General features: G+C 38.4%; 1 protein-coding gene across 1 annotated transcript; it reads left to right on the top strand.

The window, feature by feature from the left end:
• Positions 1 to 18,585: 18,585 nt before the first annotated feature.
• LOC126585240 (uncharacterized) lies at positions 18,586 to 20,622 on the top strand. The gene is made up of 2 exons (XM_050249652.1): positions 18,586 to 19,241; positions 20,250 to 20,622. Exons 1-2 carry the CDS (start codon positions 18,898 to 18,900, stop codon positions 20,518 to 20,520), a joined length of 615 nt encoding a protein of 204 aa, XP_050105609.1. The 5' UTR covers positions 18,586 to 18,897; the 3' UTR covers positions 20,521 to 20,622.
• The last annotated feature ends 570 nt before the right edge of the window (positions 20,623 to 21,192 follow it).

A 21,192-nucleotide genomic window follows, 5' to 3' on the forward strand; every position in this document is an offset into this window, starting at 1 on the left:
ACTACTACATGTGGAACGACATCCTCGTTTATAGAATCTTCGATGTCTATCGTCTTCCGATGACCTGAAGATTCTTAGCTCAATCCACAAAGATGTTTGTGAAAACCACTCTGGAAACTGCTTCCTGGCGCAAAAAGCTCTCAACGTTGGCTATTACTGGTTAACCATACATCAAGATGCCAATAAGTATGTACAAAGGTGCAACAGCTGCCAGCATTTCAAGCCCATGCCCGCATTACCTACCAGCTAACTCCACCCATAAATGAGCCATTGGTCATTCATGTAGTGGGCGATCGACTTGGTAGAACTAATGTCGCTTGCCACTGAGGGCAGATGCATTATAATCGTAGCGACTGACTACTTCACAAAATGGGTTGAAGCCGAACCTATTACTACAACTACCCAGACGGACATAGAACACTTCATATGGAAGAACATTATCTACCGCTTCGACATCCCACATTCCATCGTCACCAATAATGGTCCACAGTTTATGGGCAAATATTTGGCAAAGTTCTTCGAAAAATATGGCATCAAGCAGCACATGTCTATGCCCTGGTATCCGCAGGGCAACGGGCAGGCCGAGGCATCTAACAAGACCATTCTCGACTGCCTTAAGAAGACCCTATCAGACAAGAAGGGCAAGTGGCCAGACGAGCTTCTCGATGTTCTATGGACATACTGCACCACCAAAAGACAAGTAACCCGCGAAACTCCATTCTCCCTGACGTATGGTTCTAAGGCGATCATTCCTCCTAACGTCGTGATGCCAAGCATCAGCACTGTATTGCCAAATTTATAGCAAAACGAAAAGGAGATGGTCACCAACTTAGACCTGGCAAAGGAAGAGCGTGAGAAGGTTATCACCCACATTGCGACTTTTCAGCAACAGCTCATCTCCAGCTACAACAAGAGGATAAAAATATGGCAGTTCCAGCCAAAAGACTTAGTCCTCAGAAAAACCTTTATCACCACCTGACGGGAAGACTTTAAAAAGATGGTTCCTATCTGGAAAGGTCCGTACAAAATCAGCCGAGTAGGTGGAAGGGACAGCTACACCTTCACCACTATGAGCGACAAAGAAATCGACAATCAGTGGAATGCCTACAACCTTAGAAAGTACTATGTGTAACCTCCTACCATTCCTTGAACCCTGTTCAAGACGAAAAAAGTTCGAAGACTCAAGTAGCTCGACGAATAAGACCTCGCATGCCGAGAATTATCAGTTGTTATGCCATTACTACGTATAAGCAAAGTTAATAAAAGCCTCTGTTTTCAATGAAGATTGAAGGAATTATTCACAAGCCTAGGCCAAATGCATAAACAAGCTGACAAACCCTGTGACAAGCAAAAAACGCCCTCAGCCCTACAGATATGGCGTAAACTCTCCAGTGCAAGAAGGTAAACTAATTCCCCGACATCCATCTAGGTAAGCTGTTCAGCGCGAGAAGGTAAACTAATTCCCTGACACTTATCTGGGTAAGCTCTCCAACGTGATAAGGTAAACTAATTCCCCCGACACCCATCTGGTAAGCTCTCCAATACTGGAAGGATAAACTGATCCGGAATATCCAGATGTGGATGGGTAGTACAACTGCTCAGTTCTCTCTGAATACAACCACTACCTGGGCTAGATGATTCCTAAAATTGGCCATGATAGTCCTTCCCCTGGAATGGACTTAGCCAATTGAAGGATTTAATTTCGCGGGGTCCCGAGTCTCTAACCGGAAGAGACACTAAGTGCATGACCTCTGCTCATGAAAGAGTTCGCATGACAAGATGGTTCGTCATCGACGTGCAAGTCTTCATGAACATGGCTTGGTTTTAAAGTGTTGCAATACTAGTTAAGCGACTTGTGGAATTAAGTTACAGCTCAGAAGGATGTGGCTTCTGAGGCGCGATTCTGCCTACACCTCACACTTAAAACGCATTCGAGAGCCAATGACGACGCATGAGGGGGTTACGCAGGTCGTTTGCTTCTGTAAGTAAGACGCCCGGCTAACAACCCAAGGTAATCCGTAAGTCGAGATTTACACCTGCTATGACTACGCAGATTCGCCTACTTACTTAAAAGCAGTGCTTCCAGCCGACGGCTTACGATTTAAGTTTTGCTGGGACAAAGCTAAGGTACAACTATAGCAGCTACGCGGACCTCCTCTGCTTTCTATGAGAACCATGAGTCCAGCCAACGACTATATAAGTTAAAAACATCGCAACACGCCTCGGGAGGGCCTAGGCTAAAAAATGCCACTTGAAAGTCGAAATACAACCATAGTGGTCACGCAGACTCCTCTGCTTTCTACGAGAAGCATGTGTTCTGTTGCTGGCCCTATAAGTTAAACATTTGGCAATACGCCCTGGGAGGGCTAATGCTCATGAAGCCATCTAAAGCCAATATTCATAACTATAGTAGCTATATGAACACGCCTACTTCCTATGGAGGCAACAAGTTCGGTCGCCGGCTCTATAAGTTAGAAATCTCGCACTTTTTCCTTTTGCAGGTGAAGCTCTAAAAGCCCCGAAGATAAAGCTAAAACCTAAGTGACGACGTGGGATCGGCTGCTTCATTGAGGCAGCTCACCCAGCTGATCATCTTAAGATAAAGTTTTGCAAAAAACATGGCAAAACATAATGATGATTCAAAACAAGGAAATATGTTTATTAAATCTCTAGCAAATTGATAAACCAGCTCGAAGGCTAGCAAAGTTCAAATAAAGCAGAATAAAAAGGAAAATAAGAAAATTCCTAAGTCTAAGCAAAAAGACTACCCCTTGGAAACCTGCGCAACCACTGGTTCCTTGACTGCCATGCATTCAGTAGCCGCACCGCTCATAGCAACCAAAGCTTCCATTACCTCATCCTTAACCGTCCCTACCTGGACTGCCTGACCCTCAGCTGCTCTACCAAAGGCAGCTTCAAACGAGAAATCAAGCATGTCAATTGGAGAAATGGAAAAATTCTCGAAGTCCTTCTCGAAAAACTCATAATCTGACGCCCTGCCCTAAAAATGGTCTACATAGCCAAGCTTGTAGAAATCGGCTTGACAAGAAACAAGCGCCACTTTGTGACCAGCTTTCTCATTCTGCAGCTGCACATTCTCTTCAACAAGCTCAGTGTGAGCACCCTGCAGCTCATCCAGTTCATTTTTCAGGTTCTCGGTAGTAGACAGCGCATCTTGCAGATCCACTTCCTTGGACTCAAGCTTGCTGGCAACCTCCTTGAGATGAGACACTTCATCATGCATGAAGATAAGCTCATCGTCCTTGAAAAAACAAGCAGATTGTAGCTCCGAATTGACATGTTCAGGGTCCTCGACCACCCAAGAAACATGACTGACTTTTTTCTCTGCAGCTTCCAACATCGCTTGAGTTGCATTAAGCCTAGTCTTCAAGTCAATGACCTCTTGATGAGCGATCTCTAGTTGCACAGAAGTGGGGGCAAAGACATCAGACCCCTTCAAAACGGTAAATTCATATTCGAGCTTCTCGATTTTTTCAACAGCCAAGCAAAGCTGAGCCACCAACGCCACTTCGGCCTCCTTATCACACTTGACAGCATCTTGATCAATGCGCATAGACTTAGTTGCGAGGATCAAAGTTTTATGCATTGTGGCAATCAGGGAGGATCTCCTCAAATAGGCAGTACGCTTCACAAATGAGTCTGAGCGAATGACAATTTTCCCAACATTATCAACAAACATGGTGCATGCATCGACGTCCTCAAGCAGGTCAGCCTTCAGCAATGCACAAACCTTAGGAAATTCTCCAGCCTGAGACTTAGTGGATCTTTCACAACTGCCTGTGCGAGCAAATTTCCCCTTTTCAGCAAACGAGTCAGTCACGGCAGAATGAGGAACATGCCCAAGAACCACCTTAGCAGCATAATCCACCTTCCCGCTCTTCATAGCGGTGAGCCTCTTATAAATCGGACACCGGGGGCACCACCGAACCCTTCCGCTGGGTAAGTTTCTCAGCAATGGATGCGATCACCTTCGGAGCAGCAGGTTTTACAGGCTTAGGCTAAACGATTTTCTTCACCCCCTTAGGGGAAGTTAGATCAATGACAAGCTTCTTGGTAGTAGGCGAGCTCCTACGAGCAGCAGAAGAAGTTATTGGCATCTTTTCGGCCGAAGGCTCATAAACAGGTGATAAATATCTCTTTTTCCACCCTCATTGGCAGCAGGCTCTACATCAGCTATCAAACAAGCCAACGCCTCATCCTTTATCTGCTTTATCTCTTTGTTTGGAAGCAGCCCGCCTTTCTCTCGATGAAGAGGACTGAGCAACCAGTGCCACTCACGGTACTCAGTGGGAATGCCCAAGGTAATGTGCACTTTCTTCATATCTGCCGAAGTCCTTAGAGTCAAGCCAAACTCCGAATCTACACAAAGTGAAAAGGACGATCAATAAATTGAAGTCATTGAGTAGCTCAACAAAACTTCAAGTAGGACAAGAATGAAGCAGTTCACTTACCACTGATAAAGGTAGTTAAGACAAGTAGCTCAGGAGAAGAGTCAGACTCCGACTCTCCATTCACATCTAAGGTATCTCTCGCCCATTCATGAAAACCTTTGCTAGAAGCATCGAGCAAACTATGGCGAAATCTTAGTTGCCCTAGACCTTCTTTGTGTCCGATCTCAAAGAAGTACCAGAACTCATTTATGGTCAAACCAAGATCAAAGAACTTACTCAAGTTCAAGAATCCTACCATTGTACGAACTATATTTGGGGAGCACTGAGCAGGCACTCATTTCATGGAGCAAATCACCTCCTGAAAAAGACGCGGCATGGGAAAATTAAATCCCAACACAAAGTAGTACATATGGAATTTGATGGCCATCTTCCTAGCAGTGGCGCCCTCACTGCAGGGCTCATGGCCACTGTCATGTTTCACCCGCTTGACGTGAACCCCTGATGGAATCGCATGCTTGTACACCTTAAGAAAATCCCGAAACAGCTCGTCGAAATTGATCTTGACATGCGCAGACTTGAAATAGCCCACTCTACCGGAAGAAGCACCTTGACGGTACAAGGGTGGAGGATATTCGTCACTCTTGCGATCGGAAGAAGACATCTCAAAATCTCTGCAAAAAGTATGAGGAAAAATATTTAGAAGGTAGCTAGCGAGGAGTAAAAAAAAAAGAAAAAAAAATAGAAGGACCGCAAGCCCAGCACCAGGCGCTCTAAACGGGCCCGTATAGCCCTTTGACCCAAACCAACAGAGAGGGGGCAAGTGCCCTACGCCTCTTTCCCTCTCCTCTACACCACAGCGCGGCTCGAAGGCCTCATGCCTCTATGCACGTGGCCTTTGCTGCTCAGCCCAACGAGAGGGGAGGCCCGCACCTCTTTCCTCTCTCATTTTTCAGCGCCCAGTGTGCCCCAAAGCAAGCCCAGCCCTTTTGCCCTAGTGCCGCCAACACCTCGGCCAAGCCGAGCTAACCCTCTTGCCACATTACCTGCAGCCCTGTGGCATCCCTGCCACGCCACTCATACCTCATCGGCCCCCATTGAGCCAATGTTTCAAGTCCCAAGACTCCCAAAAAATTTAAGAAGAAAATTCAAATTTTTCTTACCTTGGTGCGGCATGGAGAAGAAGAACAACAATGAGAGACGACTCTTTGCAAGGGCAAGAAAAGAAGAACGCTAGGGGAGGGGGAATAAAAATTTCCTCTGACTTCTCTTCTTTGTTGGAATAAAGATTGTTCTCCAAATTGATTTAATCCCCTACTTAAGGCAGAATTAAATAGGTATTTGGGGCAATTATTTTCCTTTTCCAGGAAGAAGTCTATCTCCAAATCAAGAAAAAAGATCAAGTTCAAATTGGGAAACAATTCTACAAGCCCAAGCAGCTTGGGATTTCTACACCTATTGCCTTCTCCATGCGTGCAGCACAGTAGGTGTGGGGGACATTTGTGGAGCCTAGAATAATCCCAAAAATTCTACAGGCAACACGTGGACTTTTATTCAAGAAAGACAAGATTTCCCTTAATAAATGGGCAGGCTTTTCAGATGCTCCCACGCGCAGCTCACATCCCTGGAGGTCCCAGCAGCTAAATATGAATGCCCACTGCTCACCTACCCTTGGAAATGAATTAAAGATAAGGATTAATTACCCAAATCCTATCTTTAATACATTCCCATTTGAAGATTGACTCTAATCCAATAAGTAATCCTAATTTAAATAAATAAGGGATAATTACACCATTATCTCAAGATATTGTTTCCTATTTAATATCTTGAGAATATTTAGAGAATATCTCTCCATTAAACACTATGGGTGGTCATACCCTTATAAATGCCCCATATTCTACCAAATTTTCAGAGCTTTTGCAACCCTAAAAAAGCCTTAAACACTTTATTCTCTCAGAGAAACTAACTTAGGCATCGGTGATCCATTGACCTAACCCTCCCCCCCACTTCGTGGGCACATGAGGCTTAGATCTTTGATCAAAGGTGTTGATTGTTTTGCAGGTGCATTTTCATCAAGACTAAAGACGACGACAATTTGCATCGACAATGGTGTTCGTCTATCTACTCTCATCGCTACCTTGGTCTCGTCTGAGTCCTCTTCCTCTCCAACTAATAGTTTCATTAATTTCATAATTTTATGTTTTCATGGGAAAATATCAAACCCCAATTTCTTGGCAACGCCCTTCCCTTCTCCCTTACGATCCCCAACCTCCTTTTTTGTGCTTCAATTTGATCATAATCCTGGGGGATAAAGACAACACATTATATATTGAAATAAGAAAAGAAGAGTTTTCCTCCATCGCCACCAAAATTGAACCTGCAGTGACCTGATTCCCATCCGACGATAGACACTTGATTCCCGTCCGACGATGGCAACATGTCAATAGTCTTGTCGGTCGACCTCTTGAACTTATCTCTCCTCTCGTCCTCCTATAGCTCTACTTCTCTCGCACCCTCCAAGAGCAGAAGCCATATCATGAGCGGCTGTAATCGTCTGAAATCGTCGGAGTTCGGCTTCAATACGGCTCGAAGAAAAAGTTTGGTGATTATAGATGAGAAGGGAAAGGGAGAGTTTATTTTTAACCGCATGATCTATTACGGATGGTTAGGAATGAGGATCCGGATGTAATTGCTGCGGAAATGATCCTAATCCGTAATTAAAAGGTCATATTTTTCGATTCTCGTCAAAAACAAATTTGAACCATATTTTTACTCGTCCATAATGAAATTTGAGCAAATGTGTAATTATGATAAAACTAAAGTGAAAGATCTTTTAACTTAAAACATTAATTTTAAAACAACATTTTTGTTATAAAAAAAACATTAATTTTAAAAGAACTTTTAGATAAAAGAAAAACTAATGAAAATGATTTCAAAACTTTGAGTTTTAACCAAAAATCATTCACTAACTTTATTTAATGATAAAAACAAGAAAAAGAAAAAAAAATACGTAACAAAAGCGTGTGCAAGCCACTGCGCCTTTGTCAGATACATAATCCTCCACTTACAAAGAAGAACAGTACAAGGAAGCAGATGATTTTTTTTAAACTGTCAGTCGGTAGTCTTTTTCCAATCAAAGGTCCATCTCTCATCAAATCTCTTGGAAATTCAACTTCGTTTCAATCTCCAATTTTCGAACATCCAAATGTACCTCAATAATTATTGGGAACTTTAACAAAAAGCTTCTGATACTGTTTACTTTAACGAAAAACCACATTTTTACATTTAAAAGTCAATCCTGGTACTATTCACTTTACGCTTTATTTTGTCCTTATCGTTAAAACTCAAAATTTACAAACCCTTTTCATTAATTTTCCTATAATTTTATATCTAAAAAACTGTTTTCCATTACTAAATTAAAATTCCGAACATCAAACTTCCCACTGCCTATCGTTGGATGACATATGTCGCCATCCAATCTCCAATAAAGTTATTAGAATAATATGCTAACTCAATAATTATTGACGTTCGGTAGTCTTTTCCGAACATCCAATCTCCAATTTCATGACTTTATTTTTTTCATTGTTTCATCTTTATTTTTTATTTCCAAACAGTTAAGAATTAGACACTATTTATAAAACTTGACCAATAAATAAACAATATCTATAAAACTGGACTAATAACTATACATTATTTATGAAACTGGATCAATAATAGACACTATTTATGAAACGGGACCAAGAATTAGACACTATTTCTAAAACTAAACCAATAAGTAGAAACTATTTATGAAACTAGACTATACACTATTTAAGAAACTAGACCAAGAATTAGACATTTTTTATGAAACATGACCTAGAACTAGACACTATTTATGAAACATGACCTAGAACTAGTGTTGTACTGTTCAGTTTCATAAACAATGTCTGTGATGGACACATGGGTTCTGAGCGTCTGGTTTTTTTTTTTATAATTTTTTTTTCATTAAAATTTTGTCATTTTCATTAAAATTTAAGTTCTTTTGTCATTTTTATTAAAATTTAAGGATTTTCATTAAATAAAGTAATAGCATGGTTTTTTTTTAAATAAACTTATGTCCAAACCCTTTTCATGAAAGCTCCCTTAGAGCAACTCCACCCATGGAGCCTTCCCCCTGGCAATCCACTATTGAATCCACCATTTTGAACAGTAACTGCCTTAAATAAATGGTAACTGCCATTAATAAATAGTAATTGTCATTTGCATCTCCACCCTTGGAGCCCTCCCCCCAGGCAATAAGCAATTAAAATAATAGTTTTTTTTGTTTGTTTAAATAATAAAAAATTAAAAAGCTCTCTCTCTCTCTCTGACACAAAAAAAATAAAAAATTGCAAAGCACTCGGGCCACAGGCCCGTCGACTCCCCACCCCACCTTCGCTTGGGCTCCCACCGTCGCTCGACCTCCACACGGCTGGAGCTCTCTCCACCGGCCCTCTGGCCCTTTGTCCTCGCCTGTCGCCCGAGCAACCAGCCTCCGCTGGAGTTGCTCTTAGATAAACCACCATATGTTTTTTTAGATATGAATGGATGGTCAACTAAATATCTTTTTATAAATATATTAAATCAATATTAATTTAATGTTGCCACTCAATTTTATCATGATTTTTTTTTTACTGATAAACTTTTTTTCGGTGATGGATCAACTTTTGTGGAAGACTGATGGATCAAAGGAGATCTCGTGATTGTGACCATTCATCGTATAATTGACCGCACGATATACGATGAACGGTCACTATCATGGAATCTCCCGGATCCCTAGGAAAAAGATCCGGCAAGGATACTTTTCCAAATTTTTTGGTCTCAAGGTCTATCCAACAATGACTTTTCAAAAAAAAAATGTAGCAAGAAGAATTTTATCATAAATGCTCTCATTTTTTTTCTTAGTTTTATTGTGTATATATGGCATCCCATTTGGAACTTTATTGTATTTTATTTTCAAAAGCAATGAAATTATCAAAATGCACTTGACAAGCCACTGGATTTCCTATGTGTACATTTGAATTCTTTACACTTTTCGTCTTTTTTCTTGCCATATTTAAAATAGTACTCTTCAATAAAATGTGTGTGTGTAAAAGGGACGTATTTTGACTATAAACACAAATTTCTTGCAACAAATGAGACAAGAACACGCGTACAAAACAATATTTGTATAGATGTAAATGTAGGGTTAATCTCTGTTTACAAAGTTTCCTTTGATTCGATCTTCGAAGATGTGTACATGTATATCATTGATCCGAGGGTCACGATGACTTGATCCCAGATGAACGATTGCCGCAAGGATTTGGCTTGCGGCGATGGAAAAACCGGCACGGGTTGTAGTGCTTGATGATTCTTCAAAGATTTGACGAAGAATGCATAGAGCTTTCTGAATTCTTCTAAGTGTTTGAGAATTTGGATGCTTGAAAGCTTCAAAGTTTCAGAGCTTCAACGTCTGGGCGTGAATGATTTTCTGGACCCTTTCTTTGTCTTGGAGTCTCATATTTATAGACTCTCCAAGCATTGCACATGGATGAATTTGGCCTTGATTGTGAACTTGACTAATTGACGAAAGAAACAGGACTCAATTTGTGGGAAGATTCGTTATTTAACTTCATCAATTAACATTTGATTTAATTAAATTAAAATCAAATAATTCATTTTCGCCAAGTGTTGACACATATCATTCTTGATGACCCATCTGATTTTGATGAGTCACAACATGTGTACAATTTGTGAGACACAGGGTGTATGTCAAGTATGACCTGACACGTCGAAACTTTAATGTGTTGGTGAACATTTATTTCATTGAAATTTCGATATCTACACTGACATGTAACAAACAAGTTGTGCACGTCTCAAGACAGAGGCAAAATTGTAATTTGCGCCTCGGAAATTTGCAATCTATTTCAGAATAACTGTTGGGTTGTGAGCCTCATTTTAGAATATAGATTGTCCTACTTGCATTTTCTAAGGTGCAAACCGAATATGGTCCAGTGGATCAAATCTGAATAGTTGAAAATAGATCCATCAAAACAAGCTTAGGGTTCCGGGTCACAAATGACCCGTCATTAAATAAAAAATGGTACCTCGACAACAGTTTTAAAATTTTTTCAACTTAAACTCTCCCTCTCCCTGACAATAGTTACCCTTCTTAAATTTATCGTCTCCTTCGCACAAAACTCCCGTTCTCCCTCAAGCGTTTTCAAACTTCCTTCCCGTTCGAAAACTCAATACATATTCGAAATCTAGTCAAAGTTGTACAATGCTTGTTGTCTCTGGCCCACCATTCTCAACTCACTGGACTTCCACACAATGGTTTAGAAAATCGAATTTAGTTCAAAATTTTTCCAATTGGTTCCACAATATTCTCAAAAAAAAAAAAAAAAAAAAAACACACAGACACAAACGTAACAGTATATGAAGGCGTGACAATCTCCTCCAAACAATTTCCTAAATCAAGGGTCTTTTAAAATGTGTACCATAAATTAGACCCAGCAATTTCTGACACGACATGACACGATACGAAAATAACGGGTTTGGGGTCAACATGATAACTAATCGGGTTATTATCGGGTGACCCATTAAGAACCCATTAATGTTATTAACGGCTATACACGCGGGTAACATGTGAGTAACCTATTAAGAAAAAAATTATTTTGATAATTTTAAAGTTTAATTACTAAAAGAATTATTATAAAATACAATAGCCATATTAATATATACAATATATTCTATATTAAATATATAGTTTTGTATTATTATTCTATATAAGTTATAAAAAAAAAGTTGTAGTCATTATTTATTTTTATTATGAGAGTTCCTTATTATCATTACTAAGATAAATTTTACTTAACATGTTGTTGTCCAAAAATAAAATAAACTAGTATAGTATTTGTATAGGCAAGACTTAAGAAGACATACATACAAGTATGAAAAATGTGAAAGAATATATAAATATTTGTGATTCATCATTATTCTTCCACGAGTAGATAATGGTTACACTTACATTATTGTTTAGATTTTTAAAATCATCCAAACCCTCATGAATAATGTTTTTTATTTGAGGGAAAAATTAATAAAATTAATAATAATTATTGTAGAAGTGTAAAAAATGTAAAAAATAATAATATACAATCACTCATAATGACACACCCTGACCGAGGTCAAAGCATGCTGGCCGTCACGTGAGAGTAACGTAGCCATGTGCACAGTGCGGAAGCGATAAAGATAGCAAATATACGAATAATTAAAAACCATATTACTAGAGTGCACTACTAAACGAAAGTGATAGGAGTTAGTTACAACAGTGAACACTCCTAATCAGAGCATAAGGTCTAGGTGCAGTCCAGTAGGACAAGTACTAGTTATACAATACCAGGAATGTCCTATTATTATTCAAATAGGTCAGAATTGCCGACGATCCCGAGCCACCAATAGCAAGCTTACTTAAAACCTGGAGGGGCACAAAACAGAAAACGTGAGTAGGCAAAAACAAATGTTTTACAAAATCATTTCATTTATCAATATACTAACCCCTCACTGTAAAAACATGTATAATCTTCCCAGAATCAAGATATAAGTATATACATATATATATATATATACACACACATATAAATTAATTCATATCAATTCAATTCATGTTTCACATAATTATATTCATATGTATGCCATGCCAAAATATAACCAAGTAAACAATCTAGATAAGAATGATTTTATAGAAATATGATATGTTAGCCGGAACCCCTGAGGTGATCTGTACGGCTGAATTCATGGCTCAAAATCAATCTAGCCGGAGTCACTACAATGACCTATATGGCAATATACTGCACATAAGTTGGAACCACTAAAGAGGGTCTGTACGACAAGATTGGGTGAAATATAATTATGCTCAACTCTATTCTCTCATAATAGCCGAGCGATGAATCGCTAGTCACCTACGAGTTGGAATCATGAATAAAGTCTGTATGACAAGACTGTGCACTTAAGTTTGATCCAATATGAGCATATAGTGCGGGAGGTGACGTAAATAAACAAGCCTGTAACTTATATCTCTGGCTAATTTACAATCACCTAGGTGCAGCTTTATGAGCTCAACATTACCTAATCACATATCACACATCATATCATCGATGATTCACACAACCAAACATAACTTACCTGAACTCACCTGTGCCTCCGCAACACCACATTTATATATACCACAGTGATCTACACAACTCAACGGACCTACCCAAATTTTCAAAATAATTTTCTAACCCCGCACGCGCCGTCCAAGGCACGGCAATAAGCGCGGCCACGCGCAGGGGATCCTGACGGATCTTTCAACGGCGTCAGGAATATTCCTCAGAATATTCCGTTAAATCCTAACGATAACTGTCAATCATAACTGATGGCGTGATAATATTTTGTCATACTTGACAGAATATTCCTTCATCTCCTACCTCTAGCTCCGGCGACCGTCGCCGGAGCCGGAAACTGGGCAAAACTTCAAACTCACTATTCTCCTTCGTTTCTTCACCATTTTTCATGAAATTTGAACCAAATGAAATCTTAGAGTGAGAAGAATGACGTTATACCTATTTGGAGCTTCAAATCTCACGAAATCACGTCGAGGAAGCTTCGAAATTCTGACTAAACCTGCAACTCTTCGTTTCCCGCGATCCCGACGTCCAAATTCTTCAAATGAACTACCCCAAGACTCGTGAGGACCTCATTAAGCTTTCTATGTGCTTAGAATTCCCTGAAATGCAAGGTTTTACGTGTGCATGAACAGTGCACAAAATTGGGGTTAGTGTTTCTCAGGTTTCCGACACATTCCCATCCAAACAAAGGTATCAATAGACTCAGGAGGTTACAATGAACAAGGACCTTACCTTTAAAGCTTTGATCCGTGCTTAAGGGCGAGCTTTGTGTCTTGTCCGTACGTAAGGGAAAGAGAGATAGAGTGTCTGAGAGAGATGAGAGGAAACGGGAGAGGAGAGAGAGTGAGTGAGTGAGTATTGTGTTTGTGAGTTCCACGTGGTCACTAACCAACCAAGGAAAAATATCAAGTCTCTAAAACAAGTCACACACACACACTACAGCTTTAACGTTCAAAGGTTAGAACCGTCATTTCGCACTGTAGGAAATCAATTATTCGGGACAGGCTGTGACACATAGTGACAAGCTTTACAACTTTCATGAAGGGGTCAGCTTCGAAATCCAATACTATAATCCATAAAACTTAAATTTATATTTAACCGTCAATTATCATTTACGCTTTATTCTTCTTACTGAATTTCATTTTTAAAATTTTCTTTTTTGAAAACATGATCATCTGGTGGATGTAAGAAGATGAACGATTCAGATCTTTGATATCACGTTTCGATATTTACGGTTAACTGAAATATGAGTCGATGTCATATAGTTTGTAAAAACTTTATAAACATTAAGCAATATTTTCACTAATCGTAAAACTCTGAATATAATATTAACTATCCAAACCGTTCATCTTCCTGCATGCTTTAATAGATCATGTTTTCAAAAAATAAAATTTGAAAAAACAAAATTTGATGAGAACAATGAAGCGTAAATGTAAACAACAATCAAAGGTTAAATTTTGATCTATGATTTATATGATTATAGCGGCGAATTTCGAAGTTAAGCTCTTCATGAAAGTTGTAAAACTTGTTATTACGAGCGTTTATATATTGTTTTCTATATTTTTTACACTTCTACATTAATTAAAAAACTATTGAAGATTTTACTTAAATAACATTCGTAAGATAAATGAGAGTAAATATGTACCGTTGGATTCTATTTCACTTATATTATTAGAACTTTTTTGGACGAAAAAACCCCTTCTCTATTCCAATATTTTCTAATTTTACCATTTGATCAATTTAGGCAAGCTAAAATATACTTAAAAGAAAATTGTGTTTTTATGTTTTGGATGTGACAATATGATATATATATATATATATATATATATATATATATAGGGAGTTTTAATGAAAAAGGTTTGGATTAACTTTTATTTAATGAAAAACCACCCTAAACTATTATTTAATAAAAAGGGCTTAAATTTTAATCATAAGGTCACAAAACTTTTATGTCAGGCCTTACAAAAACTAAAACACACGGGCTCGCCAAAAAGCCCAAACCGCATAATAATTAATATTCCAAAATTGCCCATACAACCAAACATCCCTTGTTCTGTAAACCAAACATTCTTCTTCTCCCTCATCGAACCTGAATCCCCTCTCATTTCCGGTGACGCACCCACAACCCCTCTCTTCTCTGGTGACCCCAATCCCGGTGACCCAATCCCTATTTCCTGCGACCCACCAATCCCTTTCTTCTACAGCGACTGCGATCGTCATCCTCCGTTATGGACGACGACGATGATTGCGACCTATCATCATCAATTCCGACATATCATCATCAATTCCGACAGTCCCTCTCCCCATTTGATCGGTGATGTTTGTGCCTTGTGGTGACGAGCAAGATCCTGAAGCCACAATTTCTGCCATTAATTATTTGGATCTCCATAGTGGTTACAATCTGTGTGTGAAGAAGAACCTCAAGAAAGAGCATGAATCTCTTTTTTCTAAAAATAAATCGTATGAGTTCAGTTAGATGGGTGATAGCTTTTTGTGAAAAAATTTGCAATGTTTTTGCTGGTATGGAGTGAATCGTGGTGGAGAGAAGGAGAAGAGGGACGTTTGGTTTGCAGGATTAGGAGTGTTTAGTGGTGTGATTTGAGACTTGAAAAAGATAAGACGACAGAAAAAATGGAGTTTTAATGAAAAGGGTTTGGGTCAACTTTTTCTTAATAAATGTTTAGTTTTCGAAATAGTGACAGTACTTGTGTTAAGTTTATGAAATAGTGATAGTACTAATGTTCGGTTTAAGATATAATCAGTGTTTAATTTAAGAAATAGTGTTCATTTTAAGAAGTAGTAAATGTTCAGTTAAGAAATAGTGATATTACTAGTGTTTCGTTTGAGAAATAATCAATGTTTCGTTTACGAAACAGTGATAGTACTAGTGTTCGTTTGATAAATAGTCAATATTTAGTTTACGAAACAGTGATAGTACTAGTGTTCGTTTGATAAATAGTCAGTGTTTAGTTTACGAAACAGTGATAGTTCTAGTGTTTCGTTTGAGAAATAATCAGTGTTTAGTTTACGAAACAGTGATAGTACTAGTGTTCCGTTTAAGAAATAGTCAGTGTTTAGTTTACGAAATAGTGATAGTACTAGTGTTCGTTTGATAAATAGTCAATATTTAGTTTAAGAAACAGTGATAGTACTAGTGTTCCATTTAAGAAACAGTCAGTGTTTAGTTTACGAAACAGTGATAGTACTAGTGTTCCGTTTAAGAAACAGTCAGTGTTTAGTTTACGAAACAGTGATAGTACTAGTGTTCGTTTGATAAATAGTCAATGTTTAGTTTACGAAACATTGATAGTACTAGTGTTCCGTTTAAGAAATAGTTAGTATTTAGTTTACGAAACAGTGATAGTACTAGTGTTCCGTTTCAGAAATAGTCAATGTTTAGTTTACGAAACAGTGACAGTGATAGTACTAGTGTTCCGTTTAAAAAATAGTTAGTATTTAGTTTACGAAACAATGATAGTACTATTGTTTGTTTGATAAATAGTCAGTGTTTAGTTTACGAAACAGTGATAGTACTAGTGTTCCGTTTAAACAGCGACTTAGCACCCTCGTTTTTTATAATTTGCTTAAATGCATCCAGAGAGCTACTATATTTAACTGCTGCTCCTTAGGTCATCATCATCCGTGGCGCACTGTATCAATGGGGTAAGAAACTAATCTAGCACCAATCGTAACTCCCCATCCCAACAAGAAAACAAGAAGCTAGCAAAGAAGCTATCATGCAGGCCACCAGTTAAAACCACACGTTTTAGTGAATCGTACATTCCAAAGTAAAGTCCACGATACATGAAAATTCCAACACAACTAAACCATTAAACTGCCTTTCAACCACCCTTCTTTGCAGCCTTGGCATCACTTGCCAAACGTGTTCTTGCATAGTCCTGAGAATATACAAAAAGAAGAGATGAAGCACTAGTAGCACCGCCTGATGCCAGGTTCCCAGCGAACCACTTCCAGTAGCCATTTTTATCCTTCTTGAAGTTATTATACACTACCTAACACACAAAAACAGTACCTGTGTCCAAACAACAAATGCTAATACCAAACTAAAAACCATAAGTCATCATTCCTAGAAAACAACTTTTATTTTAATATTCAAATTCATGAAATTCTCTTTAAGCCAAACAATTGCAGAGAACTCCGGGTCCTCCATAATTCGGGGCAATTTATCCACATTTCCTACATAGGTTTTACTATGAAGTACCTAAAATGCTCCATTGAGCTGTCAATCATTAATCTTGCTTAAGTTTCTTCTTTAATTTGCTTTAGCGTTTTCGTTTCCAAGCACTGACCTCGAATTCAACGGAGCAATAACAAAAAGTATGCAATTTCCACATAGCAATATAAATAATTTTTAAAAAAATTTATGCATACAAACACAAAGGGGTACACCTGCATATATACATGTCTAATAACTAATATATTTGGTACATCATGCCGGATTGCTGGAGAAATTTCAAAATATAAAGATAACAAGTAAGAAATGTGTTTTTTATTTTTTATTTGCAGACATGGAACTTACTTATTAACAATTGTATTAGGGAATGTTAAAGATCGAAAAAGATTGATTAGAACTTAAAAATGTATGACGAAATTAAGGGAAACTGTAATATTGGAAAAATTTGTTAAGAAATGTCATGGAGAAGTGTCTGTACCTAGCAGTACCACCAATGCTGCGGATGCCCAGAACCCAATAGCCTTAAATTCCTTCATCCTCAAAGACTCCTAATATGGTGATTCAAAAAATGGTGAATTCGAATGGAATTGAAAATGAAAACAGAGATAAGGTGGAGAGATCGAAAGAGAGGTACAGAGATCAATTCGATTACAAAAGTTGAGGAATTGTTTCTGTGCAAAACAGAAATCAAGATTAGGCGGAGAGGTTGAGACCTGGAGATCAAGAAGTAGAGATTAGGTGGAGTCGGGAGAGATCGAGAAAGGGAGAGAGGAACAGATTTGCAGTCAGGGTTAAAACTGGAAACTCATTTCTTGGGCTAGTCTTATTGGGCTAGTTTGATGTTGGGTTTTGTCCTAACCATTAAATAAACTTAGTACCTAGTTTTTTGTTAAGATTAAAAGTTTTGAAGTCATTTTTATTAGTTTTCCTATATATATATATATACACACACTTATTTAGTATTATATTTTTCATTTGATTATTTATTAGTTTAAAATATATTTTCCTTAACGGGTAATGGTTCGGGTCATATTACCTGTTAATATTATTGGGTCGATTTCAGGTTAGGTCATTTTACCTGTTTATTTATACGGATGTTACACGATACGACCCGTTAAAATATCAAATATGACACGAAAACGATATGAACACGAAAAATACGACACAAATATCAGGTCTACCATAAATACACATTCATCCATTATGGCACAAAATCTCCATAAAGTTTAAAAAAAGTAACAAACTTAAACACTCCCCATCAATTACCATATTCACAAAATCACATCCCACGTTTCTCACAATACAAAAATCCAATCTTTAGCCACCTTTTTCTGAGCACCGCTTCGAAATCCCAGATACACCCTCATACTCTCCTCCTTTCCTCATTCAGTTATTCCGTAATTTCCTCCAACTTGAGTGGCAAGTCACTACCCTTCTTTCAAATATAATGTGATAAATTTTTTTTAATCAAATCACTAAAAAACATGAATGTTTGATTCACAAAATTCAAAACTAAAGTGCCCTACAATTTCCTATATCAAGGGTTTTTTACAAGGAAAATTAATGAAAATGATTTGAAAATTTTGAATTTTAATGATAAGGACAAAATAAAGGTTAAAGTAAATAGTACTAAAATTAATTTTTTGATGTAAAAATGTGATTTTTAATTAAAATAAACAGTACAGAAGAATTTTCGTTAAAATTCTCTTTTTAAAAACGTGTACCAAAACGTGTACCATAAAGACACATCCATCCATTGTGGCACAAAATCTCCATAAAGTTCCAAACAATTACCATATTCACAAAATCACATCCCACATTTCTCACAACACAAAAATCCAATCTTTAGCCACCTTTTTCTGAGCACCGTTTCGAAATCCCAGATACACCCTCACACTCTCCTCCTTTCCTCAGTCAGTTACTCCGTAATTTCCTCCAACTTGAGTGGCAAGTCACTACCCCTCTTTCAAATACTCTCCCACCACACCACAGGCCCTCACCACAAACCCCTCCAGAACTCTTACCATTTTCCGAATTCCCCAATCGCCAATCCCTACTTTCAAGCTCTCCTCCCTTCTTCCCCCATTTTTGATCCCAAAAACACCCAGAAAAAGCTCCAAGTTTTGCAAAAATGGAGGACTACATGCGCGGCTGCACACGGAAGCTGGCGCTCTGGTACACCCGGACCTTCAAGCCCATCATGACCCACGACGAGCTCGAGCCGATCATGGCGACCCTCGGGTTCGTGGGGCTTCCCCCGTCTTCGTCGTCGTCAGCTGCGACGAAGGAGTACGTGTTCTCTGCAGCCGGAGGGTGGCGGAGCAAGTGGGCTCCCCCGACGGAGGTGCCGCTGCCGAGGCCGAGGCTGCCGTACCCGAGAATCGACGGGCTTCACATCTATACGTACCGGGCGTTTATTGACGCCGTTAACTGTTCCCTCGAGATGAGCGACATCTCCGATCTCTTCCATGTAAGGTGAGTGCAGTACCGTTTCTTTTGTTTACTCTTCCCCATTTTTCTATTTTAATTAATTAATTAATTGTATTTTATTTTATTTTCTCTTCATTTTTCGCTGGTTTTATTTTTGGTGAGTTTGTTAGTGTAGTGCATGAGCGTGTTACTTTTTGTTTGTGAGGGTTTGTGGATGAGTGACGTTGATAGATAGGATTTGGGGTGGTTTGTAATTTTTGAATTGACCAAGTCCCCTAATATAAATAGCTGAAAAATATATACAGTTATTCGAGTTATAGTGTGATAAAATTACGGATTCGAAACTTGACCGGTAGCATAAGATAAATTTACACATGCGGTGATAAGAATAACAAAAAAATTGACCTAGTTAATCGTATTGTTATTCAACTAGCTTAATCTGGTTGTGTTTAGCTACTTGTTTAATCTTATCGAGTAATGCTGTTTTAGAATCTTAAATGACTGTTTGTGTTGTATCGCTGCTTTGATACGTATGTGAGTCTCTCTTGTTTCACTCCTATGGAAGACGTGATACAATGTACGATCGGTTGAGATGGTACAAAATGGTTTCTTTGATTGCTAATAAAAATTATAAAATGTGTGATTTTGGAATGTCTTTAATAAAGAGGAGTGCGAAAATTGCGCGTATTTGATTAATAATCATATTGATCAAATTAATACATGAGTAATAGGTTGTGTTACTTGCACACGTCTTGTTTTTTTTTTATACAAACGATGTTGTGGAAGGGTTTAAAAGTAAATTAAGAATTACTGTGATTTCTAGGTAGGTAGGGACCGAACTGTTTTCTTTTCTAATTGAATAATTTAATTATAATGTCTGAAATAAACTGCAGATTATGGACTTAATTAATCTTCACGAAGTCTATATCAGCTTTATATTGCTGCATCTTTGCAGAGTTGTTTGTCATAAAATGCAAGATAATGTATTTATTATGTTATCTGAAAAGTATTAACTTATTGAGCTTTTGATTCTACTTGTCTTGTACATTGCAGAGGCATGCCTCTCCATGATCTCCATCGAATTAGCGACAGAAACCGCAAGTGGCGCAAAATGGAAGAAGACGACAGTGTGTTTGTTTACAGAGAAGGGACACTGGATCAAGCAACATTCAACCTTTATCACTCTACTAATAAGAACATCAGCAACAGCACCGCCAGTAATAGCGGCAGCAGCGTTACCAGCAACAATTCTATTGTCATTCGGGAGAAGGGGAACAATACCCCTGTCAGCTGCATTGTTCCGTTGAAAGATATCATAGTGTGAGCCTCTTACTCCATCAACATCAAGGTTGTAACTTGGGAAGAACGTAAACGCAGAAAACCTCACAGTGATATTCATTTTATAAACCCTAAAGTTTTCCTCCCAGTCGCTCCTTTTTTGTGCGTGTGCACCCAATTTTTGGCTTTCTTTTTTATTTGGTTTTAAAAGGTTTAAGGTCTATAGAACAAGTGACTATTTCCTGTTGGGACTGTCGCGTGTAGCAGCGTCTCACAGGGTGAGGCCGACATCCACAGGTCTCGTTCACAATGAGGAGCTGCCATATTCGGCAGCATTGTATACAACATTTCTCTGAAAGACGGAGAGAAGAGGGTCGCACGATCGAAGAATTGTATCTGAGTTGGTCGATGGGTAATGGATACCAAACTCAAAGACAATTCTTTGTTCGTCATGAGCAATGTTTGTGTGTCTAGAGACTCCAAAATGATAAACCCTAGAGAATCTTGAATTGGGCTTCAATGCAACCGGGCTTATGAAGTTGAGGCCTGCAAAATGATAAAGTACCCAGTTGGGCAATCATCTTGTGGGTTTGACATGGCTTGATGAAACCATTAATAGTAGCAAGTTAGCAACTAATTGGGGAGTAATCTCTATGGTATGGATGCGCTGCAACCGTGATCATCCGTGCTAATAACAAAAGAAATATATTCACTCAAG

Source organism: Malus sylvestris, chromosome 10, assembly GCF_916048215.2.
Source record: "Malus sylvestris chromosome 10, drMalSylv7.2, whole genome shotgun sequence".
NCBI lineage: Eukaryota > Viridiplantae > Streptophyta > Magnoliopsida > Rosales > Rosaceae > Malus > Malus sylvestris.

What these genes read in the sequence shown, in the direction of transcription:
- LOC126585240 (XM_050249652.1), top strand. Translation starts at nt 18,898, where the DNA reads ATGGAGGACTACATGCGCGGCTGCACACGGAAGCTGGCGCTCTGGTAC. An exon ending in TCCGATCTCTTCCATGTAAG is followed by an intron (nt 19,242 to 20,249) that starts GTGAGTGCAGTA and finishes TGTACATTGCAG; the next exon opens with AGGCATGCCTCTCCATGATC.